This window comes from Gouania willdenowi, chromosome 8, assembly GCF_900634775.1.
Source record: "Gouania willdenowi chromosome 8, fGouWil2.1, whole genome shotgun sequence".
Taxonomy (NCBI): Eukaryota; Metazoa; Chordata; class Actinopteri; order Blenniiformes; family Gobiesocidae; genus Gouania; species Gouania willdenowi.
The window spans coordinates 26,470,149-26,497,957 of record NC_041051.1 but is presented as its reverse complement, the minus strand read 5'-3'; the positions used below and the strand labels follow the sequence as shown (position 1 = coordinate 26,497,957).

Sequence of the window (27,809 nt, the reverse complement as noted above, 5' to 3'; positions counted from 1 at the left end):
GCACACCTATTGTGCAAAATAGCCTTTATAACATGTTATCACTCATATCATGCACAATATCACTTGAGCCACGGGCGACTGTACATGAGAGTGCTCCATCTTCCCTCTCGCTGTTTCTCTGTTTTAATGTTGTCCTACAGCTTTTGTCACAGTCTTATAATTCCAGCCTGTGCAACCGCGGGAACAGCAAAATATTGCATTCTTTCACTCTCTTTTTTTTTTTAAAGAATTGTTTTTTTTTTTAAGAATTGTATTTAGGTATAGAGTTTGCCACTGTATTATGAAATGAGTGCATACAAAGTAGTAAATTAAAATATTGTTATTTTTGTGTAGTTGAATATTGCAATAATAGTGTATGTGTCAAGTGTCTTTATAATGTCATGGTTTCCTTGACCACACTCAGGATTTCACTTGTTCTTACTTTTATTCTTTCCAGTGACAAGAAAGGTGAAAAACCTTTGAACACAAAACACAATACAAATAAGTTCATAATTTTTCATCAAACAAGGTGAGTACAATGAAACACAATTTCAAGTAAGTATGTTTAATTTGGTAAAAGTACATTTTAAACTTTTTCTTTTTTACTAAATCAATGCAAGTAAGTAATCTGCAATCCTTATGTAACCCTTATGTTTATATCAATTATAGAGATTACAATTTAAATTTAAATTTAACAATTTCTCAACATTATACAATTTTCATACATAAATTAAATATTTCCACTGAATTTTATTAAAGAGAAATTTGCTATATTTTAGCCCTTAAACACATAAACAAGGTTTTAAGCAAATTTTAAACTATTTTCCTCTTCTCATACAAACAACTTAAATGAATGAATAGAGTAAATGAATTATACAATGATGAGTTCACATTTTAACAGTCCAGTCAGTCCTTTTCCTATGCGCATTGTGCAGTGCACGTTTCTGGTGTTCTCAGCTCCGTTGTGCACAGCCAAAAGCTGGCACGCTGCTTTTCCCCGCCGTTTATAGAGCAAATTTCTCATCAGTGCGATTGCGGTCACCTGTTAAGCTGAGAATCATGCGCGCACACGGCGCAGTATGAGCGCAGGCCGGCATGCGCTTGGAGCGGCACATGCACCTAGCATTACGCGCTCGGAGCACTCAGGCAATGGGAACCATTGCAGTACAGTAACTACCCACACGGATCAGTGTCTATACCATAAATGCTTCAGTTGTTCTCTATTATAAATTTACTAAAATAAACAAAACAGAACCGTTTACAACTTTCAAAATGTTGAAACTTCAAAAAAAGTCTTCAACATAATTATTGTTTCTGTCCTTTATTCTTCTCGCTATGCAGTGACAATAAGGAACACCAGGGAAAGCCAGCGTGGTCTTAGCTAAGCTAGGCCTAATTCTACTTTGATGACAAATGCCTTTAGTGGATATATAACACAATGCATGCTTACACAAAAAGCATTTCTTAGTGTGTGCCATTGTTTACAGGTAGTCACTCTGCTGACTTCTTTGAGCCACTTGCAGAATATTTATTGTATCTGTGGTTCGAGCTGAGCAAAGCGACATGGCTGCTGCTCATCCTGCGTCTCAGAATTCTAATTGTGTGCCTGAGCTGTTACCTTGGCTTCATTTCTCACCTGAAAATGCAGCGTCAGGAGAAACCTGAGAGCTCAGGTTGTTCTTTAAAAGGACATGTGCTTACTTGCGAGTATGTGGGATGATGCGTCTTGCTTCTTGCACAGTAACAAATGCATTTGAGGTTGAAAGCCAAATTCTAGCTGGGCAAACTGACATGGCTGTTGATCCTTTTTACGACTCGCGTAGCCCAAAGGTGACAACATCATTTATGCTGACGTGAGAGAAAATGTCAGTTTGATGGCAGTTCAGGCAAAATGTTTCGATTGAGGATTACTGCTGGGATTCAGCGAATGAAAGAAAAGTCAAATCAAAGCTGAGCCTTGTTGTTTTCATCAGTTTCTTAGCTTACAATTTAAGATTTGTGAAACAAGATTCTTCAGAATTTCAATCAATTCTTTTCTTCTAAATTTAGGTGAGGTTACACTAGCAATTTGCCTGGGGACTTTGAAAAAGCTTTAGTAATTGCACAGGAGTTTTCTGTTATCAGTTATTCATTTATCATCAATTTATCTTCAATAAGAGGTTGTAGTGAAACTGATATGGTTGGCTGCATTAATGATGGAAAAGATAGGAGGATATAAAGGTCGATTAGATTATGAAAAGCTGGAAAAGAAGAAGTAGAATTTAATGGTGTTGTTGGTAGAATCTGAGTCATGTTCACACTTTATGAGAGTTTTGCAAAGTTGCAACATGTGCAGTTTGTGCAAAAAGTTCTAGTTCGAACAAAAATGTTAAGTGTAAGCAGTTTTACCTTTATGTGAATTTAGAGATATTCCACACAATATCCCAGTATGTTAGCAGAAATCTGTCTTTTGAAACATTTCAATAAGTTCTACAATCTCAGCAGCAGCTCATCTCTATGACAGTGATGACATTTGATAGTTGAGAATAACAGAAACACACCTGCAGCTCAGGAAACCCTGTTTATCACATTTCTAAACATCTAAAAGGCTGTTCTCATCCATTACTAATGCCAGTGCGCCCCCAAAAAACTCTGCAAAGGGACATTTCTGCTGTTTTCACAGATTTAAAGTTGTTGAAAAAACAATGACGGGTGTTATTTTTGTTTTGGTTCCCATGGAAACACCTGAATACAACTGAAATCGGAGTGATGTCATATCACACTGAACATGATAAACAAAATAAGACAAAAATGCCTTTCCTACTTTCCTGGTGAAGAAACACAAGAAATCACGGTAAGAATTAGGTAAAAACTGCTATGTTTCGTGTTACTGTGCTTTCTTTTTGTCTAGTGCCGAGGTGGATTTTTCCTAGTGTTAAACTGCCTTTTTCCCCCTCACACAAGCTGCGTGCTCCAGACACGAGCGATATTTGAATTACACACAGGCCAAAACATTGGTGCAGTCCTGAAGGGCCTAAGAAAAAAGCTTTCAAAGCTTTTATGTTTGAGAAAAGAGAAACAATAATAATAAAATGAAACATTTAGTTTGGTAAATTTGTTTTTGTTCTTTATTTGTGAAGCTAAACACTCCCACGCACTCCACGTCTCTAACTTTTGCAGATTTGTTACACATTTGTTACTCTTCAATGGGAATTTTTTTTCATCTTTTATATATCGTATCATGAGTGTTTTCTATCGTAGGCCCTAAATCCTATCGTGAGTTGACTATTTCATTACACCCCGTTACAGCCACATTCTTCTGTCCGAGTCACAGTTAAAATCTCTCTCCTTGATCATCATCATTATCATCATCATCATCATCATCATCATCATCATCATCATCATCATCATCATCATCATCATCATCATCACCATCATCATCTCTGTAAAGCGTGACCGAGTAAGATGCCGCAGAGCGTCCTGCTTTAATACAACTATTGGCTTCCATAATACAGTTTTAAATACAAATTGTGTAAAGTGACCTGAGCTGAGCCTCATTAAAATATGTGTGGGAACAGTTTCTGGTCCATCCTCATCCGCATATGACAGCTTGTTTCACTCTGTAGTGGATCAAACTGTGACTTTACATTGGTATGAAAATAGTTGAATCATGTCAGAGTTTTAATTAATCGCGCAGCAGCAGCTGAGTGATCACAACTGCTGCTGCGCGACGCACAAGTCCGTGTAGCTTAAAATGTAACTAAGTCCATTGTTCTAGTGCAATATAATGTTTCACCTTATCTGCACTTATTCCAGGATTAGAAGCGCAAAGGAGGAAAAGGACTTACGCACACAGGAGAATGCGCGTAAAGCCAGATTTGAATGGGAACGCCCACATTTCAGGGCTACTCCACCCACAGTGTGTAAATGGCATAAAGGCGAGCAGCGACTGTCTTACGCGCATGGGAGAATAGAGCCCTAAATATTTTGTCTTTGAGTCAAACATCATAAAACAACTTGAACGCAAAAAACAAGACAGGTAATAACCATTTGCTGTTTCCTATTTCCTGTTAAAGACTTTTTAATGCAAATTAAATCATTGTTTCTGGATTCATGAATTCAATGCCTTTTAAGGATCTGCAGTAACACTGTCGATTAATAGAATAAACTGAGTTGTTGTTGACAAAGAAGTGAAACAATTTTGTTTGGATTTATTCTAGTTTTAAAAGTGCTAAAGGGTATTATAAAATATATTTATTGAGTAAATTAACTCAGCATCCAGCAGAGAAAGCATTTTGCACTGTGAGGCACCTCTGAACCAAATCAAAGTCGTTTAAACTCATAGTGAGCAGAAGTCATCCCTGCATGACTTTAGGCCACTATTCATTATTCGGCATGTATATGTGGTTTAGTTTTGTCTTACACAATGTTTGTTTTGAAAGAGAAAATTTCAATTGAACTCGTCCTTCATAGTACAATAGTATTTTGTGAGCTGGAAGATGACGTCTTAAACTATACACGTTGTTAATGGATATTGTGATACTTTAATATTTCATTTTGATAAACAAACTAGCGTGTGTTCCCCTGCTGCCTCTCCATTATCTGCTAATGCTTCTTCTGAGTGAATACATAATAAAGTCATAAAAACACGGCATGAACCAAACTGAATCTGACTGAACTAAGTGTGAACTTGATTTATTCACTAACCAGTTAATTATTCAACTTCAAGCCAAAAGCCTGTTGCCTTGAGAGTCCACATAATCTTCTCCTACATAATCATCTGCTGCATGTTTAGCTGTGTGTGAGCGTGAATACACGTGCACAGTGATGTATATATATCTATATATATATATATATATACCTGTGTGAGGAGCAGCCTCAGGGCTTCTGCTGCCTCCTGGTTGAGCTTTGCGACCCCAGTCTTTTCTGCAGTTTCTATCACCTGAAGCAGGTCTGACTCCTCCAGCAGTGCTGCACGCTTCAAAAAAAAAAAGAAAAAAGCACAATATTTAAATATATTTATACAGCCGCTGATTTGGTTCAGAATTCCCTCGATTCCATTTCAGTTTACACTTTTCCATTTCCTCATCTTAACTTGTTTAGACAAATTTACTGGCTATAAACTTCCTGAACTTATACCAAACGTGCTAAATAGGTTTATAGGGTCAACTGTTATTATTTTTACATTTTATATGCTTCAGATGATTTACAAAGTCTGGATGGTTACGCTGAAATCACACTTTAGCTCCACTGCTAGTCTCTCGGCCGCCTTTTTAACGGAGAAATTACCATGGAAATGCATGATATGGTCCCAAAAAAAATATTTGTGAAACCTTTAATTATCGCTAACCAGTGAATCATCCTCACGTATTGCACAAAACCCAGCACAGCCATTTGCTTCTACTGTGACGTGTCACCAGGTAAAATGATTACCACTAATACACCAACAGCTAAACCTGTCTTTGTGCCGCAGTATATTTTTAGGATTTAATTTAATTCTTCACAACACATTAAAACACACTTCATATGAAGCTCTGTGTTCATTTTTAATCACAGAATAACAAAATCACTAGACAACGGGATTGAACTGTATTACTCACAAATTGGGGTGATATCATAAAAAGTGCATGTGAGGCATTTCCCTGTCATGTTAGACCTCAATATTGAATAAAGGATGATAATTTTTATTTGTTTTTTCCGTGTCAGACCGTGAATTCCGTTTTTTCGTCCATTTTCCATTATGAAAGAAAATCAGAGACCCTTTACATATATTTAGACTGGTTGTAAATCAGGCTTAAGGCTGTTTGTTTTAAATTCTAGCCCAACTGAAAATGTAGTTGACTAGCCCTGGGATACAAGGTCACAAAAGGACTCCCTCTAATCACATCCAGTCCAGCAACATGTTACTATTTCTGCTTGTCTCAGCCTACTGCTGAATCACACCAAGTAAAGGCAGAGTTACAAAAAAGTATACAATAAATATCAAATGATGAACTGAACAACCTTTGCACCCAACTCCCATGTGCACAGTGGTTTAATCGACCTACAACACCCTTCTACAGGATTTTAGAGCACTTGTCACTTTTCTCTTTTGCTGTAGCAAGATAACGTGGGACTTTGTGCACCACTTACAGGACTTCTTGTTGTTGCTTGTTACACCTGATGGCTTTTAGAAACTGTGGTTGTGTAGTTGGAGTTACATTGTTAGGAGCTGCAGAGTGGTTTTGGGACCGATCGATGCTGCTACAGTGTGATGGATGACAAACATTTGAGGTGGGGAGAATCGGACTGGTGGCGAAAATCTGCTTTTGTTTAGCGCCAGTTATAATTGTATTGATTTCTATCAAGCACCAAATCCCCAAATTCAGCACAAATTCCCTACATTTCGACGACATCCTACACATCATATCAAAAACTTTGTTGAAGACTGAGCAGGAGCTTCAATCTGTTAGACTTCCACTGAATATTGAATGAAGCTCTTCCATCATTCATTATTTATTTACTGTACGTGTGTGTGTGTGTGTGTGTGTGTGTGTGTGTGTGTCTGAGCTGGATCATCTCACCAGTGTGATGAACCTAAGGATGGCTGGATGCAGAAGGCTTCTCCCACTTGAGTTGAGCAGACAGTGGAGGAGAAAGCGACTCCATGGTTGAGCCAACACACAACTGGCTAAAACAACAACACAACATTTGCAATTCTTTCTACAATAACCAAAAAAATTACAATACTTTCTAATATTTCATTAAAGCCATCAAAACATTTGTGATGTATCACAGTTTTTCTTTAGTTGAGATTGAGTGATGTCGTTCAGGTTTGTTGCCAAATTTACATTTACAACAAACCCTAAATAGGGTATTTTCTATATTGGAGATGTGTTTGCAAAAAGGTTGATTCAAATGGAGAGATAAATACATTTAAGTGGTGGCCACAAAAAAGTGATTGTCTAATCTGAGGTTCACATTATCAGCATTTAGAATAATGACAGAAAACAAAAGTTTTTGTGTGTAATTTTGTTGTTGTTTGTTGAGTTTTTAGATTCCTTTTGTGTTTTATTGATTTAATTTTCTCTGATTATGTGAATTTATGTTAATATTTTATATATTTTTCTCTCATTTAGCATTTTTTTTGTTGCTATTCTGTATGATTTTGCAGTCAATTTGTGTATTTATGTTATTTTGTGTATTTCTGTTGTCGTTTTGTATATTTCAAAGTTATTCATTTGTAGTTGTCTTATGTGTCATGGAGTAATTTTGTGTATATTTGTTGTCATTTTGTGTATTTATGCTTTCCTTCTTTTTATTAGTGTTGTTCTTTTGAGTATTTCTCTGTAATTTTGTATATTTTTAAGAGTAATTTTGTGAATTTTTGCTTGTATAATTTACATCACTTTCAAACACAGGGACATAAATGTATATATATATGTAATAATTAAAAAAAAGCATACATCTGAACCAAACTGTGAATCATGTGACCTACTAATTCATTGCAGCATATGTGCAGAGAACTGTGCAGGCTGCAGAGATGACTAATGTGTTCTTATATAACAAACTATGCTGAAAGCTGTCGGTTCTTAAATTGTATTTTCCTAAACTAGAAAATAAAAACCATGTTACTAATAAAGTGTTAAATGTGGGATAACTACAATGCAAACTTTCCACATTGTGCCATTGTAAAAATCTGTAAATTGTTCGTCTCTTTAAGTCTTTGCATTTGAAAACCACCCACAGATGCTGTTTCCTTTTTCCTAGTTTAGTACCTGTGGTGGGACTCATCCTCCACAGAAATCCCAGCAGGGAGCTCAGACAGAGCACTGCGGATCTCAGCAGTAACTCGTGTTTCTGAGGAGAAAGAAGGCACACAGGGTTAAAGCCTGAGAGGGAGGGATTAAAAAAAAAGTTATTTTCCTGCTCAAAACTGTAAGTAAAGGTAACCACAGGGGGGAGAGGTGCACCTATGTGCTACCACCTGGCACAAATTAGAACAAATTGAGGAAAAGATGTCTTTATGTAACAGACACATGCTCGCTGACAGAGATAGAAGATGGTACGAACAAAGAAACCCCAGGGAGCGCAACTCAGTGAGTTAATTAGGCATGTCTCTCCAACGGCGGCGGGCTGACAGCATATGTATTTAGTGTCCAAGAAAAGTCAAGTAAGCCAGACGGACGTGCACCACAAAGACGAAGAGTCACATCTTGAACTATACAGGCAAGAGAAAAAGAAAAGAACGAATGAAGAGGATGAGAGAAAGGCAAGGTCAGAACAAGCTGAAGAGATGTAAGGAAGTTTAAAGGAGCAGTATTATGAAAAATGTACTTTATAATGGTTTTGCTATGATATACATTTCTTTGGCCTCATTCAAAGGAAGGCCAAAGTTGAAAAAGTTGTGTTTTCTCCCTCCCTTGTTATTCAACATTTGGTAAAAAGTCAGCTCCAAACGGGTGAGTTGGAGTTTTCTCGCGTTGTGACGTCACATTGTGGAAACTCCTCCTCCTGACAATCCTGGCTCTTCCTACCCTACATAAGAACGTGAGCTCCTCCCTCTTAGACTACCTCACAGGTAAAACAAACATAGCGAAGGCAGGTTGATATTACAGTTAATATCTTCCCGTTCAATATATAGATTATCCAGAATAAAGATAAACCGAAAAGCGCTCACAATCAGTTTCACTTATAGTAGCCGTTATAACACCCTGTATCGCTTTTATGGGATGATCTGACGTGTTTGTGACCACATGTGATGCAGCGTTCAGACAAAACAATGAATTAATCCTGTGACCAGGAGAGGAGCGGATGAAAAGAAAGCTGCTTAGCAGTCATGTGAGTGTTTGAAACGGCTGACTCAGCTGATAGTTGAGAGTTTACTTCTCTGTGGCGCAGCGTGAGTGGTAACAATCAGTTCCATTTTTAGTAGCTGTTATACCACCTTGCATCGCTTTTATGGAAAGATCCGACATGTTTGTGACTCAATGCGACGCAGCGGTTGGACAAAACAATGGACTATCATCTTAAATAGACTATTTCTGTGGTCAGTAGAGGTGAGGAGGAGAAGGAAGACTGTTAATGGTTTAGTGCTGCTGCTGTGATAAACACACACCCTGAAGCAGTGTGTGTATTTATGCTCACTCATGCATATGCATGAATGCCCAAAAACAGCTTGTTTTTAGGAGCGCTCTGAAAGTGACTTTTCAGAGGACTAAAACTCCAAGAAAACAGGTGAGTTTGGGAAAATAAACCTCAAATACTATGTAGTTGGGGTTCTTAGAACAAATGGAGATGAGTGAAAAATAGCATAATACTGGACCTTTAAATGAAAACAAAGAGAGGAAAGAAGTCTTGGTTTTTATTTTCCTTTAACTGAACCTTCCTAATTCAAATGAAAGATTCAGTAATAAATTGAAAATGTTCTTAACAGGAGGAGGCTCGTGTGAAGAGGCAAGAACCTCCAAAATCGGAAATGTTTGCTCCTCCTGCTGAAACACTGAGTGAAAACCACAGGCGGCTGTGAAGCAAAAAAAAAAAATCAATCGCAAGAAAAAAAAAAAGAAAAAAAATCCTGAATAAATATTCAATTAGCAGATAGTGTGATGTGATTAAGTCTGGCCTTTACGAAGACTGTATCAGGCTCATCTGAAGCAGCTCCTTGCCTCTGTAATGTAAATAACAAAAGCTGGTCGACCTCCAGTTTGTTAATATCATTTTAATCAAGTAAAGCCAATACGGCAGCTATTGTATCAGCAAATTTAGAGACAGCTGCAAGTGTCTGGCATGTATATCAGCCGTTTCATTATACTAACAGCCGAATCAATTGGAGTCTCATTTTGTTCACAGCCTTGTTTGCAGAAGGCGCATTCATTGTCACGCACTGAAGGTTTCAAATAACCATCAGGAAGGAAGAAAGAAGCAGCACAGCAGCAGTTTACTCCTTTGACCCAAGAAATATGCTGCTTATACAAGTGAAAACTGGTTATTACTTGTAAAAAATATGTAATATGGTCTATATTTTTTTCTTCTTCTTAGAAGAAGACAGAGTTAAAGAAGAGATGGGCAACTTTTATCACAGCAGGGGACACAGAAATGTGATGGTTGGATTAGACAGCCACATTATCAGAATTCAGATCAGTTAGTCTGAACATTATTAGAGGAAAAGAACAATTGTATATTTCCTTCTGTAATTTTGTTGTCATTTTGTGTGTTTCGTAAGTAACTTTGTCTATTTTTTTGTCATTAAGTGTATTTTTGTTGTCATTCTGTGTGTTTTTGGAGTCATTTTGTGCCTTTTTTGTTGTTGTTTTGTAAATCATTCGATGTGTTTTTCTGTCCTTTTGTGTGTTTTTGGAGTCAATGGCCCTCATTTATCAAACTTTTGTAGCGTACGATGTGTGGTTTTACCATATTCATGGAGGCTTCGGTATTTAACAATTTTGACGTGAACATACACTACAATCGGATCTCACGTCAGGTCTGACCTCGTCTTCGCAAATCTGAGTGAATTAATTTGTTTCTCTCATCATTACATAGTAATGAATTGGAAATGAAAACAAATACCATAATGCAATGCGTTGTACAGTCTTCAAATGTTTTTTAGAGGTACTGTCAATGCTGATGATTAGCAGTTCTGTACACAAGGCAAAGCAAGACAAGGCAAGGCAAATTTAGCATTTCATACACAAGGCAACTCAATGTGCTTTACATGATCAAAAAGTGCAACAGAAAACATTCAACAGCTTAAAATCTATAGGAACATTAAAGTCGGCAAAACATTTTTTTTTAAATCATCAGTATATTCATTTAAAATCATCAACTACTTTACCAAAAATTTCCCTCTCAATCTTACGCAGTAGAGAAAAAGAGTGCCTTTAACAAGAAAAGAAAAATATTTAGCAAAGAATTCCAACAAATACATGTTAAAATGAAAAAAATGACAGCTTTCCAACCTGTAAAATGAGTCCACTGAGAGCAATGGAGAGATAGCGAGCGCCTCGGGAGCCCAGCGGGTATAAAGCTCCATCCTCGACTCCCCGTGGTCTGTGTCCGACCAAGTCCGGACTAGTGCTGACGTGGACCACCTCTGAAGTCATGTCAGCATCAAGCAGAGCCTGCAGCACCTTCAGGTAGCTTACTGGTAAGAAGAAATTAGGAGAGAAAATCGACTGGAATTAGATATGTTACAGCTCACCTGAGAACTAATCTGAGGTCGTGATGAGAGGATAAAAACAAAATAACTGACTCATGTTTTCTTCAAAAGTGTCTTAGTCGAGAAACGTATGAAATCAAAGGGTAATTGTTCCAAAAATAACTCTAATACTGTATGTGTGTGAACATTTTTGAAAGTGATGGACAGTCCAGTCGTTTTATACAAATCCAACTGAATTCACCCAACCTGAGGGGAGTGATTATGAAAGAGAATCATGCTGAGTGCTGAGAGTAAAAGAAGGGCATTAGAGAAGCAAGTGCAAATGTGCAAAACATTCCTGGCAGTACCAGAAACCAGTGATTTTTTAAAAGTGTCTTGTAGTGATGGGGATAAAGACAAAGGCACAAAATGCTGTTGAAACACAGCAGAGTTCAATCTGAGAGCTGTCAGCTGTCTGAGCAACGCTAATATGTGCAGAGATCTGCGCTCCCCAAAGAAGGCATGACTTGATTACAGGCAGCAGAAAAAAAAAAAGAAAAAAATGAAGGGCAGACACACAAAAGGGATAAAAAAACATGAAAGGTGGGATGGGAAGTTGAAAGACAGGCTGAGAGGAAGCTGAGTGAGTCCAGAGAGGGAAAGAGATATGCAAGCAGAGCAGATACACCAGTGCGACCCTGACAGGCCACTTATCCCACTGACAGACAGAGACACAGGAGCAGCAGGGAGGATCCGTCTCTCACGCCTGCACTGGGCCACTCGTTGTAATGAAAGTGTGTGGATAAGGCCTTGACAGTCACATTACTAGTGTTTTAAAAAAAGCAAATGCAAGTAAACACCATCATTAACCAACAAAAATTAATCTAATGGAGTGACATTGACTGATCCACCTTCAACCTCTGAATTCAAGTTTGAAACCTGAAATAAAGCCTTCATCGTTATCCACCACGGCAGCACGTTCCTGACATTGTCTCCCTTCAGAAAATAACACATTAATGTAGTGTAAAGTCACCCCAAGTTTTGCAATAAAGTTCAATGAGCTGTCATTCTAACTTGACATTTTTATCTCCAATTATGCTATATAAAACTATTTTAAAAAACGAAAGTGTTTTAAAGAGTGATATCTATTTCATCCATGCTGATGAAATGTCCTGGAGCTCTTGTGTGAGACAAAATAAAATAGTTTTTCAAACCCAATTTTGTTTGTTTGAAATATCAGCCTGAGTTTTAGATTTACAAAAACCCAACTCTAATGGGGTACAAATAAATTAATAAATAGAAAGAAAAAACTGATTATTTTCATGAATTACCCATTTTAGACTCGGTAGGGTTTTCAGAGCAGACAGTTGTTGAACTATGTACAGTACCTACATAACAGAATCCATTAAGTGATGTTTTGATCCGGAGGATAGACCTGTCTGTGTGTTCAAGTGCCCTTGTGCAGACTCACTGAACCACTTGTGCTGCCAGTAGTAGATTAGGGACATTAATGGTTGCTCTGTTACCAATGGTGTGTGAATATGAGAGTGAATGATATTGTAAAAGGCTTTGGGACTACTTCAGTAATAACACAGGGCTCTGTATTAAGTCTCTTCTTATTCAAGTGCTTATATACTGTACATAAGCTGTGTCTGAATGTGTCAGATGGTAAGCTGTGCACTTATGTGGAAGACAAATATCTATATTGTTGTCAAATTAATCCTGCTTGGGCCATTGACTCCTTGCATTAAACTTAAAGAGTACTGCAAGTAAGAGCCTCGGTTGAATATTCAAAATATACCTTGATTATGGGCGGGGCTCCTGGAGCAGTTACGACACACCCAGTCTATACTATGAAATCTCCAAAGAACAATCTACACTATGCTAACTTGTAGGGATGTGAATCTTTGGGTGTCTCAAAATTCAATTTGATTCGATTCCGATTCTTTGGGTCACGTTTCAATTGAAAATCAATTCTTGATTCAAAACTGATTCTCAATTCAACCGATTCTCGATTCAAAAACTGATACAATGCATAGTGTGTTAAGACAAATTATGGTGTCAAAACAGTACAGTTTGTATAAGATCATTTTAAATAAACTGATTCCAATGATGTAATCACACAAATACAAAGTTAAGACAGAAAAAAAGTGGTTTTGGGGTAATCATTGTCTGTGCTGAAACTTGTTCTAACACCAACAAAAATAAGTATTCAGTGTATGACAAGACTATACATATATCACACTCCTCATCTCTATGCAGCATGTGGAAAAACTTTTTATGTTGTTTTTTCATTCAATATAAATTGACTTTGCGTTTATTTGCATTTTCAATGAATAATTTGTGACTGTGTCATTTTGTGAATGTTTTATAATTGCCACTGCCTATCTTGGCTAGATCTTCCTTTCATTCAAATAGAGACATAATTATGGTGAACTTGTCTTCTGGCGCTTTTGTGTAAAATTGTCGGCCTTTTGTGTGTCTGCCCAGTAACAGGCTATTGACCTGTTCAGGCTGATTGATTACTAAATTTTACCTCTAGAAAACTGCACCATTACAAGGAAAAAGACTACGTGCAATGATGAATTTAGATTTCAAAGTTAATCTAAAGCCCTATTGGGGATTAAAAGGACACCCTGCTGTTTTTCTTTTCACATTATGAAAATTGTGTATTCCTTACCCAGCAAGAGATCATCTGTCCTTCTCTTCTGCACAAGGAGGTGATGCACTGCAGCATCCAGACTCAAAGACACACTCTTATGCACCTCAAACAGTGAAGGACAAAAGACAGAATGAAAGGACGATACAGAATATTTAGCATTTAAATCAAATATTTGTGTTGCTGCCAAGGATGCTATTTTCTATCAGTGCGTTACGGCGATATGTCTTCCATGTTATACTGTATTGTTTGAGTCTTGTCCTTGACTGTTGTGATTAGAGCCAAGCTCAGCTGTGGCGTGTACCTGTGCCGAGTGCACGCGCTGCAGAATAATGAGCGAGGACAGAAGTAGATGGCAGCAGCACGACAGGGCTGAAGGTGGAGCGGCTGATGGAGAGAACGACGAAGCGCAGGAAGAGGAAGGCCTGCAGGAGATGATTGTCTGCAGCTGGCCCATCAATCCGCTGCTGGAGAGCAGCATGGAGACAGCTGGTAAAGAGAAGGCAACATATCATCACTCTTTAATCGGGTCTGTGGTAACAATGTATGCCAGTGTGTGTGTGTGTGTGGACACCCCAAAAAACGGTAAAGAAAAGCAGCTTCACTTTTCAGGGCTATTTGTGAGCTGCTTCACTCGCTCTTAAAGTTGTGAAATTGAACAGTGCTATACACAGACAAGTGGCATCATTACTGCCTTTCAGTGAGAAATCTAAAAACATCCCTGTGTATCTGCACTGCAGCTCTGTAGCATCACCAGCGACAAAACAAATATCCTTTCATCCAAATTCATCACAAACTCAACGTACCTCTTTAGACGCTTCTTAAAAACCGCCAAACAAATGTAGGATTTATTGCATGTCTGCTGTACTAAATGGATTTGAACCTAATAGTTTCCATAGAAACCGGCAGTAATTTAATTTTTTTAATTTTTAATGGTGAAATACATGGTTGCAGAGGACCCTCTTCGCCTTTTATTTATTAAAAGTTTGTCTCAGTATTAGCCAGCAGGTTTGGTCAATGTGTTCTTAAAAAACATTCGGGGTCTGTATGTGACAACATGGGGATTTTTTTGATGTGTCGAATTATGGTCAACAACTGTAATGTCCCTCTGATACCTGTTGATTGTCTCCCTTGGTTTGTATTTTTATTTTTATTGTACTTGCGAGTATTGTATGGGTTTCTATTATTTATTTCTGTTGCATTGTGTTTATATTGCACTGTTTCTGTTCATTTTTATTTTCTTGTATGCTGCTGCTCCCGAGAAACAAATGTAGTTTTTTTAATGGAAATTCCATTTTCATGAAAATGACAATAAAAAAACCTTGAACCTTAAATCTTCCTTATATTTTTATTAGGGGTGTCCCAATACAACGTCAGCATGAATAATACATAATTTTATTACTTATTTTGTAGAGTGGAATGTTGGAACAATAGACAGCAACAGGTATGAGAAAATCTAACTCATTTATTATTAACCAATGGGTTACATACATTTTAACCTTAAACATCAAAAACATTCTACTCTTGAATTAAAAATAAATGAATAAATTCAGAAGACTCTAATAAATTAACTCAATAAATCCAATAAAAACAAATTATCTACTGGATCACTTTTTTCTGAGATTTTAGATGCAGCCCGAATATAATCCAATACTCTTTTAATTTTTGTCTAATATTAGAATATCCAATATAAATACGGAATCGGGACACCCTTAATCTTTATACTAGCATCACTTACAGCATCACAGTTATTTTAAGAATCTAATACTTGGTACAAGGCACTGAATGGACTTGGCCCTCCATACATCAGAGACATGCTGATGAGTTATACACCAGGTAGAACTCTCCGGTCCACAGGTAGTGGTCTTTTATGTAACTGTTCCACAGACACATTCCAAGACTAGAGAGGCTGCTTACAGTTTTTATGCCCCTAGTAAATAGAACACCCTGCCTGCAGACCTGAGAAGGGAAATACTTTTAAAAACAGATTGAAAACTTTACTTTTTGTAACATTTTCTGGTTAGATTTCATTGCCTGCTTTCAGTGTGTTTGTTGATGTGCATCTATTTTGTGAATAATTTTGGTTGAGCTTTTACTCCTGCTCAAAATCTGTATATCACGTTTTAAATTTGCAAATGATCATTGGGATCACTTGTTTGTGACTGTGAAGCACATTGCGCTGCCCAGTGCATGAAATGTGATATTAAAATAAAGTTTGATTTGATTTGATTTACTTGAGACCATCTTAAATTGTTTCAGGCTGATTTGTATCTAAAGCAGACATAGGCAACTGTTGACCCAGGGGCCACATGCAGCCCTCGGTCAAATTTCATGCGGCCCCCAAAGTAAATGTACAAAATGACAGAAAATACACAAAACAAAAGCAAGAATACATTAAGAAATACAAAGAATTACAACATTGTAGGAAAATACAGTAAAAGACAAGAGAAAAACACAGAAAATACACAAAATTACAACAAAAATTTAAAAACCGACAACAGTAATACACAAAATCACAAAAAAAAATATAGAAAATTACAATAAAAGTACACAAAAAGACAAGAAAAACACAAATGACTGCAAACCCACAGTACTAACAAACAAGCAAAACAACAACAACAGAAATACACAAAAAATACATCAAAAAGCGCAAAATGACAGCACAAACACACAATATGACTCCAAAAAAACATATTTTACACTACAAATACTCAAACGGACTACATAAATGCACAAAATGCCTCACAATGAGCAAGACAACAACAAACATACACAGAATGACTGAAATACACTTTACTGTTTCCTGTATTAATGCCCAGATTGGTATTCTAAATGCTGACATGAATGTTGATCACGTGGCCCTTCAAATCAAACAAACATTTTTTTGGCCCCGTTGTGATAAAAGTTGCCTACCTCTGATCGGAAAGAAGATAATCAGGACACATTTAAGCAGATGCTGAAACCACTTTAACTGTCTGTGCCATGGTTTATTCATAAGGTGGAGGTTCACTCAAATATTTCACTCATGGTTACAGGGCTGGAGCATGGATTTGACCCTGAAACGGTAGCTTCATTTGTGTGCAAAACACACTTAAAGTGTGCCAAAGTGTTCTTGGTCAGGACACGGAATCACAGACCATATTTTATTTTTGTAATAGGTTAGGAAAAAAAAACTTTCACGATTCCCCTATCCCACATGTTTTAAATCCGACCATCAAGAGCAGTGTTTCTCAACTGGTGGATCAGGACCCGAAAGTGGATCGCGGAACTGTACTGGGTGGGTCGTGGGCAGCTGGTCAACAATAAATAAATACTTAATGTCTCTCATGTTGGACTTGTCTTTTATTTTGAAAGAAACTTTTTTTTTTAACAGACATGCTGTGAAACGCATGTTGCACAGGAAAATATATAGATTTATGTTTTCAAAAAGATTAAATATGTTTGTTTTCAACAGCAATTTGTGAAAAACTACATTTGGTTGGTAGAATTCTAATAAAAAAAAATCTAAAAAGTGGGTCGCGATTTAATGACCGTGGCAAAATGTGGGTCCCAGGGTGAGACCAGTTGAGAACCCCGGATCGAGAGCATTTAATTCGGCTCGAAGGAGAAAGTAAAAATAACAGAAAACATGAATTACTATGTAAATTACAAACTAAATTACATTCAGTTGTAATTATCTCTGCCCATCCAAATACACAAATTCAATGAAACTGCACAATAGCACTCACTGTTTCTCCATTCTTATATCACACAATGGCAGTCATTTTTAATCCCAAATTGTTGATTCTGAATCTGTTTACAAGATGTTTCCAAAATTCAGCAATTTTTCCCAAACTTTTCTACAAAATTTCCCCAATTTAAATAGAAAATGGTCACAAAATAAAGGACATTTAAAGTGAAGAAACTGCAGAGACTGATATTTGTAAATTAAATAAAGATTAAATTAAGTATTAAATACTAAATATTATCCTTACTTAATTTACAGGCTTTTTCTTTATTATGTACATTTTTCTTCCTCTTTCTTTCTTTGTTTAGTGTTTATTCTTTTTATTGTAATATTTCTTGAGCCACTGTAACGAAAGTAATTTCTCCCTGGGATAAATAAGGTACTTCTGTTTGTCACTTATTGCTCAGCCAGACTGGTGCTTTAGATATTGTATATATCATTTATATAAACTGGGACACATTAGTGTTGAAATTGTTCAAATCTGTGATCCACTTGAAATCAAACTATTCTGGGGACACAGGGCATCTGTTCTGCAGCTCTATTTTCTTTAAGGATTAGTTCAACACTTGAAGCAAAACTGAGGTTAACTGCGGAACACAAGCAGCAAATCTCATAAGCGACAAAACAAACCTTTACACTTGCTACTATGTTCTCTGACTGTGGAATGTGAAGCCATAGTCTGACTGTTTGCCCTCAGGCTGCTATAACAAGCAGCTGTAAAATCATCCAGTGTAATAAGACAGCACAGGTGGAGTGCAGCAGAGGCAGTATGGTGACACTATGGGCATAATTACCTTTGCTTCCCGGTGGCCTCATTGCTCATTGATGACCTCTGCTGAGTTTAATCTCCACATTCTTGTCAAAAGAAAACTATCTACGCTGCAAAATCACCAGTGAGAAAAGGATTTTGTCCTATAATAGTCGGGTTAATTGTGTCTCAGGACCTCCAGGTGCTGTTATTTAATTAATAATTTAGTGTTCATATTTCGTCCATGAGCTCCATAATGGAGGCTATTCCACTGTGTGCTTTTGCAGATCGATTTCTATTTTGCATTAGATTTGTTGGATTCAGATATAATTTGTTTTTGACAAACCCATTGGATCATTTTTTTTTTTTTTTTAATTCTGCACCTGCTTTTTAAAGTAAATCTTGCTTTAACTCAGCTGCTTGTTTCAGAGTTTATTGCTTTAGACTTTATGAGACCAAGAGGTCCTGACCTGATTAAGTTGAGTGCCTCTACAGGACTGGCGTTATGATCCAGCAGTAAATAAACACATTGATAGTGGAGGCTTCTGTTTTGTAAATCAATTTGGATTACAGTCTAATTATCCTGTCGTTTAATAGATCACCATTTTCTGTATTAAGTAGAGTCAGCATGAGGCAGAGTCTGGGGCATTTTTTGTGAAAATGCCTGTAAAGAGACTCTTAGATAATGTTGAGGATTGAGCTTATTTCAGGTTTCCTTTGCGTCCATCAGTCATAACATAATGACAAATTCATTTTCACTCACGGGCTAACACAGAGCAGTTTGAGCTGAAGATTTTAGGTGGGAAATTAGCAATTTCAACACTTTTGTGCTCTAATTTAAACATATAAACAAATACAATATCCATATATAATCTGAGCAAAAAATGACAGGTATCAGTCTGTGCATGATCCTCAAGTCAAAGTTTTGTGATTCTCTTATCAATTTTCTAGCATTATTTGTGAGAAATTGCAGGGTTTGAGAAAAACATTGAGTTCTGTCCACAATTTGTGATTAAAAATGACTGCAGTTTGAGCCCCTGCAAATACTGAGGAGTTTCACAGAAATTTTCAATTCAGAGAGACTGAGAGATGTACAACTGAATCATTTGGTAACACAAGGATACACGTTTTTTCTCCTGCGGGCCACAATGGATGCTCTAAAGGGTCGTATTTGTCCCCCAAGCCTTGAGTTTGACACAACATGCCTTGAACCAGCCATTAAGCCATCACAATTTGACTCTTTAAAAACTCCTTTCAATCCTTTTGTCAGCACAATCAATCACGCTTCTTCTTAAAAAAATCTACATTCAGATCAAAAGGTTTACTCACTGTCTAATATATCCCACCCACTATCAGCTTTGGTAAGTGTCATTCAAATCACATGTAAGTGGTCCTAATGGCATGGCTGATTAGTTTATTGTAAGTATAGCAGCTAGTGTAAGCTTTTTTATGTGTGCTTTAGTGCTGCACGGATCAAGGTCAGCCTCTCTTGTCCGCTGAGCTTGTGGATTAGAGCCGAGTGAGAGGAGAAGAAACTTTCACAGCCGTTAAAGCCATTACTGTCATCAACTTTACTGCACTTAAAAAAGAAGGATGTATGCAGTGTGTGTTTTTACTTTCTATGTGTTCAAAGTAGAGCGCATACATTTTGTTAAAAATCATGACAAGTTAAAGAGAAGGGGCAACAATAGGATATTTTCAATTTATGTGTACAGGTCTCTCTTAATATTTAAACCTTATAAAGCAGGGGTCACCAACACGGTTCCCGCGGGCCCCGGGTAGCCTGCATGGACCATGTGAGGGGCCCTCAGGAGCTCTATAGTCACCAATGAGCTACATGTAAAATCTGATTTACCTTCCAGGATTCAAACTCACAAAGATAAATACATATGAGAAATGTCGTTAGTGCTTAGTAGAGTTAAACACTGCTGCACGTGATAGTCTTAAATTAACCATCTTTAAATGTTTATTTTCACTGAAACGTTGTGACAAAAATTTTTAAGTGTTGCAAATTGTGTGTATGGTAATATGATAAGATATATGTTTAAAAACGCAAGGTGGATTTTTGTAAAATAGGAAAAATGTGTTACATTCTACAATAATATTATGTTATACAATTAGTTAAAAGTTGTCTTTTAGTAGCTAGAAAAATAGGAAGATGATAATTTTCTCCGAAATAATGTGTTGCATGTTGAAACTTAAACATTTTCTACCGTTTTAAATTACTGCTAGCCTTCCTTATTATCTGATTAAAACAAAACCGTGAATATTTGGTATTTAGGAAGTGCTTTTCAAACTGGTAGCCCTTCGGACTATTCAGCACCTATGAAGTAGCTCACAGTTTCAAAAAGGTTGGTAACCCCTGTTATAGAGAGTAATACCCACATAATATTACAGGCAATACAAAATGTCAAACCTTTTTTTACACAAACCTGTCTTTTTAAAATATAGTTTTTGCATAAATTTTGTCAAATATATGCCTATTTAACACACAGTCTTTTCAGGCTTTACTAACAGATGTAAGAACATGATAAATCAAAGAGAAAATGGATAAAAAGTGTGTAAGGCAAAGATTTACATACAATATCAAGAGAGCACGAAGATTGATCTGCAGCTTACCTCTGTCAGTGCTGTGTGCAGGAGACTGACTCAGGCAGCAGTACAGGTAGTTGAAGGCAGGCAGGAGGCTCTCTGTGTTGGCGGGCTTCAGCTTTCCTGCAATGTTACTCACTGACACACGCACACGCACACACACAGTTTCCACCACTTTGGGTTAAATCAGCACATTTATTTTCTATAACTCCTTTAACACAACTACACATTTGCTGTTAAATGATACGCTCCCGAATGGTCCTGAAAATGGCTCACTTTTATTATTTTCTATCTCGAGCACATTTAATTAGGGTTTTAGGTGACATCAGCAGACACAATGGGATAAACAGTGAGCTCAGTTGTTTACAGCCTGTTTTTACGCACCAGTCAATAAAGACAAAGTGAATGTAATCGGTTAAAATGTCAAAGATTATGGGCTATAAATAGACAGACAACACTACACAGGCTTCATTTAATGCTGGAACAGACAAAGCTGGGAAGATTGGACCAGAAATAGAAGTATTTGGGCAGCGCTTTGATGTAGTGGTCATGGGTTTGACTCCATAAGTACACTTGTGACCTTAACAGAATTAGAATCTGTTGTAGAAGCAAACTTTCAACTTTTTTTGAAAAATTTAATTTGACAGTTTGATAAACATAACATTTGTTTTGATATTGGTACTTGTTCTTGCAAGTTAAAAAGAACTAAATTGTATTTCATACCAAATTTGTAATTATTGAAATCAAGATATATCACGATGTATACCTAATTGTGTAGTATTGGGAAATATCGGGATATATTGTATCATGACAAGCCAATCTTGAATTGTATTATATTGTATATAGATTTATGGCAATGCATGCCCCTACTATCTTACTAGGTCACTAAACATCACATTTTAAAACAAACATGGATCTTAAATGATCAAACACATTGTAAAAACACAGATAACTTAAGAAGTTATCCAAAGAACAAACAGTAAAAAAGCTGTTAGCTCTCAGTTTGTTTGGGTGGTTGAGCTGCAGAGCTCATATGGTGATGAAAACCAAATTAAGATGCAGGAAGCAAACCTTACGATATAACGGTGAGTGACAGTTAAGAAGCGTTCTGACAGATATGGACTAGCAAGGTTGTGGATAACCTTAAATGTCAATAAGAGGATTTCTAGGGGAAATTAATAACTTTTTATTGTATGCTTCTCTGGCTTGGGATTTAATAAGAGCAATATTGAGCAGCAATTTATGTACAACCGTGAAGAAGCTGCTCTACTTTGAGATCCTCCCAGATGTCCCAAATCGTTCCAATTTTTAGATCTACACCCAGAAATATTTGTTTTAGAGTTTAATAAGTGTTGTACGTTGTGTGTATTAATCATTCATTCATTATTCTGCAAAGAAGTGTTTATTTAACCACTACAGCTATATGCCTGTCCTGATGTGTCACGCCTATTAAACTGCCATTATTATAAAAAATGATAGGAAAAATGTTACACAAGAAAAGTTATGACCATCTGGTGCTAACACTTCTATTTTCATAAAAAAAAAAAGGGGATACTGTGTTTTGCTAAAACGCCTTGTGCAACCTTTTACACTGTTGTACTCCCGTTGAACCATGACATCTGCATATATGCATAACCTTTTGTACTCTTGTATGCCATGACATCTGAGTGAACTTGAAGCATCTGTTACACCAGTAAGGCATTGAAAAAAAAATGAACTTGTATTCTCTTTTCCTATTCGCTAAGGCGGTCAGGGCATGAATTATGACACACTATCACGCCACGCTTCTTGCTATATATATCTCACTGATTTTTAAGAACGGGAGCTTTTTAGAGGGAGAGCTTTTTAGAGACGGACATTCTAGTTGTTCGGCAGGCCCCTGTCCGTTCTTGTCGGCTGTCAGTTCAGGACTTTGATACTTTGAAACTTGTGATTGACTTTTGATTTTCTTTTTGTTTAATTTTTGTGAAACCTTTAATAAAATATATTAACTATTAAGAAGCCTTCTTGAGTAAATTAACCGCCTGCAATCATCCACCTGAGACAGCGCCCGGGTTTTTGAAAAACACACTCCTAGACCTCTGGTAAGTGAAAGCCCCCTCGGTTCCTTTCCTCACAGAGAAGGGAAAGGGGGGGGGCTAGCTCATACTGTTGTAAAAAAGAATTGTTTCCAGCTTTGACCTACACTCGGTGGGTCTTAATATCAATCCCACAAAATAGCGAGACGACTCTTAGACTTCCTATAAGAGGAGGTACAATTAGTCTTATCTTTTATTAGAAAACAATAATAAAGGATAGGCAGCCAGCCTCGGTGACAAGGTAGAGGGGGAATTCTTGTATTAAGAACGGCAGTTTTAGATCCCCTACCGTTATAAAGTCCCGCGGGCTATCGACATGGCGCCCATACGTGAGGCACGACCAAGTTAACCTGTTAGTCCGGGAAAAATAAAACGAGTACCGAGTCTAATTAGAAAACCTACGGAGTGTCCCTAAATAAAGGAGTAGAGAGAGAGTCTCATTTCCCTACCATACTGCTTGGTAGGAGGAGAGTGAATAGACGGGCTATCACTCTATGAGGAATAAAGGATAACTCAGTACGAAAGTAGTGGAAAAATCTCCAGCTCTTTAGTAATTGTTACTCTGGCAGGACTGATCACCCTAGACAGCAGAGTGTGCAAAGAAAAAGAGTGAGAGATTAGAAGTGTGAGGTCTAACACTTTGAACACGAAATCAGAAAGGTTTCCTTTATTAAAAGAATCAGGTTGAGGTAAGCCTATTCAAACACGCGTGGAATCAGAGGGGAAAAAGGCTATTGAAGCCCTCTTCTCAAGGAGATACCTCAGTCTCCGCTTACGGGAATACTTTGACACGAACGTAAGATAAAGCAATGGCGGAGGGAGTTACCTCCCCATTTTTTTCTCCTGTTCGAAGAGTTTCGACAGGAGGATTGTCAACAGGCTCCACCGGTACTAGGGTACTTAGCAGAGAGATTGCCAATACAAACGGTGTTGCGGAACGAGCTGTTAGATCAGCGAAAGAAGCAATAGCCGCGATAGGGAAAGACTGGTGGAGCCATGACAATTTATTTTACATCAACCAAATATTAAGCCAGCCTAAACATCAAAAACAGTTACCAGATTGACCCAGAATTATCCTGTGTTACAGGCAAAAGACAGGTGGATAAAAAACGGAAAAGAATTCCGGGTAATCGACCGACAGGAAGGTAACGTAATATACATTACGGATGGAGGAAAAATATCACCCCCAGCAAGTCCGAGTTAAAAGGCGGTTTAAGGAATAATGATGTAAAAGGGATTGATAGGCAGGACACAATTCCAACAGGGCCTCCGAAGTTATGACTTCAAAAACTGTGGTGGAAGAAGCGGTTCTCCCCACTTGGGAGGTTCCGTATCACCCTTCGGAGGTTGATGAGTTTTACCAGGTCTTACCGGACCGAGCCCAATTGACCATGGGATTGGTTATGCTCTGCTCTTTGGGGTGAGATGATGATGGTACGTGTACTGTTCCCAGGACATTCTCCTGGCTCTCTTCCCATGGAGAGAGAGTATCAGCCGGGGAAGTGTTGTCTGTGTATGGAAGGAGTTTTCTGTCTCAGATGGATGGGTAGAAGACAGGACAGGAGGTTAGGATATGACTGTCAGCCGGAAGGAAAATTGGTAGGACTGGAGTTGGCTGGGGCCTGCCGAATTTCTAAAACTAAACGGAGGTTTGCTAAAGATAAAGTAGAACTCACAAACATAGGTGAAAAGCTAGGAGAAATGATGATGGCATCACGGGAGTAGATGAAAAACCAAGGGAGACTTGGGTAGATACTCCTAGAAAAAAAAAAAAAAGGTCACTCATCGGAGGAATGGAGAGACTGCACCGAATGTGGAATAAAAGGCATTATGATAGAGAGGCTAGAAATATGTTATGGGAAAGAGATTATGTCAAGGATATCCGAGGAGGAAGGCTCTCTCCTTACAAAATAGCTGAGAAAAATAGGAAAAGGAAGGAATGGAAGAAAAAATGGGAAGAAAAATTTAAAATGGGGATGGCAAGTAAGGCCATTATAATCTTCCTCAACCTGGCACTTCTCAGCTTACTGATAACAATTGGAATTAAAACCTGGGTGGAAATAGAGAAGACGGGTTCCATCAAGCGGGTGGTTAAAGAAGAAATTGTTAAGTGCAAATCATGCAATGTATATACACCTATGGCAGAAATAGAAGTACCCATTCCTTTTAGTTCTGGGGGAAAGAAGGTTTTTGACCAAGGAAAGTATATAAGGAAGGGAGTCCAATTCTTAGCTCTCACACGAGGTTTGGTTGGAGAATGTGATAGGGAATTCTTTCTCCCTGAAAATCTAACTGACAGGTTGAAAGAAAGCCAAGATGAGGGGAAAGAGACTAGACAGCTTGATTGCAGTGAATATGTTCGACACCCGAGATTAAGACGGCCCGATAGATGCTTGAGAGAGTTAATGTGGGAAAAATTGTTGCTAAGAAATAATACAGCTTTAATGGAGAGTTTTGTGGATAAGGGAGAAAAGGTGTGTAAAAGGATAAGACTGATAAAGATAGAAATGGTAAAAAGGGGCCTGAGTGAAACGTGACAAGGCCACAAGATAAAAATTCACCTGAATCACCTAATAAATATGTAAAAGCAACAACTTTTCCGGTGACTACATTAAATACTACAATTAGTAATATAACAAAATTAGGGAAGTAAGAAGCGTGTTAAGAGAATGGATATGATGGAACTGAGAGGATGCGAGATAGCATTTGAAGCTTATCAGGGGCCATGCTGTGAGGAAGAACTGATGAAGACTATGGAAAGGCTCTCAAGGGTAGCATATGAGAGTCTATGAGTCTGTGAGGCAGTAAAGGGTGACATGGAAATATGCACAAGGGAGGATTATGAGAAGATTTATGACGATACTACTGCAGAAGGATTCGCTGTGAGAGAAAGCTGTATTGGTGAGAAAGAAGGGATACTTCAATAGAATGTAGATATCAATCCTATATTCAGATATTAAGGAAAAAATGGGAAATAACTGAAGAGAAGTTTGGAGTGTATAAAACAAACAGAAATTAGACGAATACTCAGTGTGGAATGTCCCATCTCATGATGAGATCACAGAGGAAGAATATAACATTGTGAAATGTCCTTCCACAGTTGATAAAGAGGTTTTTTTTGCAAATTTAAATTTGAACCGTTGGGAAAAAAGGCTCTGGTTCATGATATTAAAACTATGCCATTGATGACCCCGGGGTTTACGATACAAAGAGATAAGAAGATTTCAAAGAAAATTAGATGGAAACGTGGTATTAGAGATTATAAAGGACAAAAAATGTAGCGTAGACGCCGTAAAATGGTATGTCAATATTTTCCAGAAATGGAAAGACTAACAAAAAATTGGACTAGAAATTTCACATACGGGAATGGGACGCAATGTAAATCGATAAGGTTGCAGGAGACTATTTTGGAAAAAATAATGATGCAGGATTTTTTGAAAAAAAAAAAAATAAATAGGAGCCTGTATCATACAGGGAATGGTAGTCTGCCACGGATTCAAAGGAGGAAATATTGGATTGCACAGAGAAGCGATGACTGAAATCCTTTAAGACACTGTGTTTTTAATACAACCAAATCCCGATGAAAAAAAAAAAAAAAATGGTTAAATGATGATGAACCAAACAGTGTGGTGGATAAGTTAAAAAAAAAAAAAAAAATGTGTATGTCTATCATACTGGGGGTTGATTTGACGCAGGCTACGAATGCATATAAATTAATACTGGAAGTGGTCTTCAGCAACACCAGCAGAAAGGTAGCTGAAGAACCGTTTAGAAGTGATTTATGGGAAGAGGCGATGTGGAACTGCAGCGGACACCTACCTATAAATCTCACAGAACTAAGAAAGGAAGCAAAGATGAGGCCCTCTGCATTCTTTGAAGCCTGGGAATGGAGTCAATTAGCAGGTTTATTACTGGGACAGAATGAAGGCTGGAATAGTTTTGATTCGGCTGTAATGGGAGTCTTAGTGATTCCGCACCTGATAGCAATCCCTAGGGAGGATGGGTCGGTGTTACATAAATTTTTGGCTTATCCATTGCCTCCCGAAGACCATGACGGTTTGGAATTTTTTAATGAGAGGAACACCTTTGATTGGAAAGGAAAAATAGAAGTTAAGAAGGATTTGGGGAGTTTCTCTGATGAGATCAGGGTAGAAAATATGACAGAATGGGGAGAAGCAAGGAAGGAGTTTTTGCCCGAAGAGATGCGCATATTAATAGAGGACATGCATATACGTTGGCAGATGCAGTTCTTTTATTCGTACCTGACAAAAACTACTTTTGGAAAGAGACAAGAGTGGATGGATGTGATGAAAATGTATAAGGCATACAAAGCATTTTTACAAAGAATAGAATATGAGAATACAGAGAGTACAGGTGAAATCTGGATTAAACCTTGGGCAGAAAAATTAGCTGCAAAAAAATATACATTAACAAATGAAGATAGGAAAATCCGCCATCTACTCCCAGACTTTTTGCACACAATTAAAAAGCATCACAAACACCAGGGTGAATGGAATTGGCAAGACTTCATACAGTCACCGTTCCCCTATCAAATGACTTTCCTCTATACCACCGAGAGATCATTATTCCTCACGGCACCCATAAATGATTGGAACGGCGAAAAGGATAATGAGACAATATTTAAGAAATGGTTGCCACTAACTCCTGATGCTCAATGGCATCAGCTTCGCTGGTCTCACGAAGATGAATCATGGAATCTGACGATTACAGAGGCGGCAGGTGCGAGAATAATTGGAAAGAAACCAGTAATAAAGAATGGTGAGACTTATGTAGAAAATATATGGAATACAGCTGAAGTTGAATGACAACCTTGTAGGATGAGAGGAGGCGAATGGGAGTGTCTTAAAGATAAAACTCTAATACAGGAACTAAAGAAAACTGTAAATTCCACATATGCCTTTGCATCACAC

At 37.6% G+C, this 27,809-nt stretch overlaps 1 protein-coding gene across 2 annotated transcripts in view; it reads right to left on the bottom strand.

Moving 5' to 3' along the window:
- The window catches only part of mei1 (meiotic double-stranded break formation protein 1), an 80,895-nt gene that overhangs the window by 5,485 nt on the left and 47,601 nt on the right, over positions 1-27,809 (bottom strand). For both annotated transcript variants that reach the window (XM_028455892.1, XM_028455893.1), the window contains exons 25-31: positions 20,828-20,938; positions 14,038-14,222; positions 13,755-13,839; positions 10,896-11,080; positions 7,716-7,797; positions 6,522-6,628; positions 4,820-4,936 (exon numbers count right to left, since the gene is read on the bottom strand). In XM_028455892.1, the coding sequence (XP_028311693.1) occupies positions 4,820-4,936; positions 6,522-6,628; positions 7,716-7,797; positions 10,896-11,080; positions 13,755-13,839; positions 14,038-14,222; positions 20,828-20,938 (872 nt within the window). The remainder of the gene's footprint in view (positions 1-4,819; positions 4,937-6,521; positions 6,629-7,715; positions 7,798-10,895; positions 11,081-13,754; positions 13,840-14,037; positions 14,223-20,827; positions 20,939-27,809) is intronic.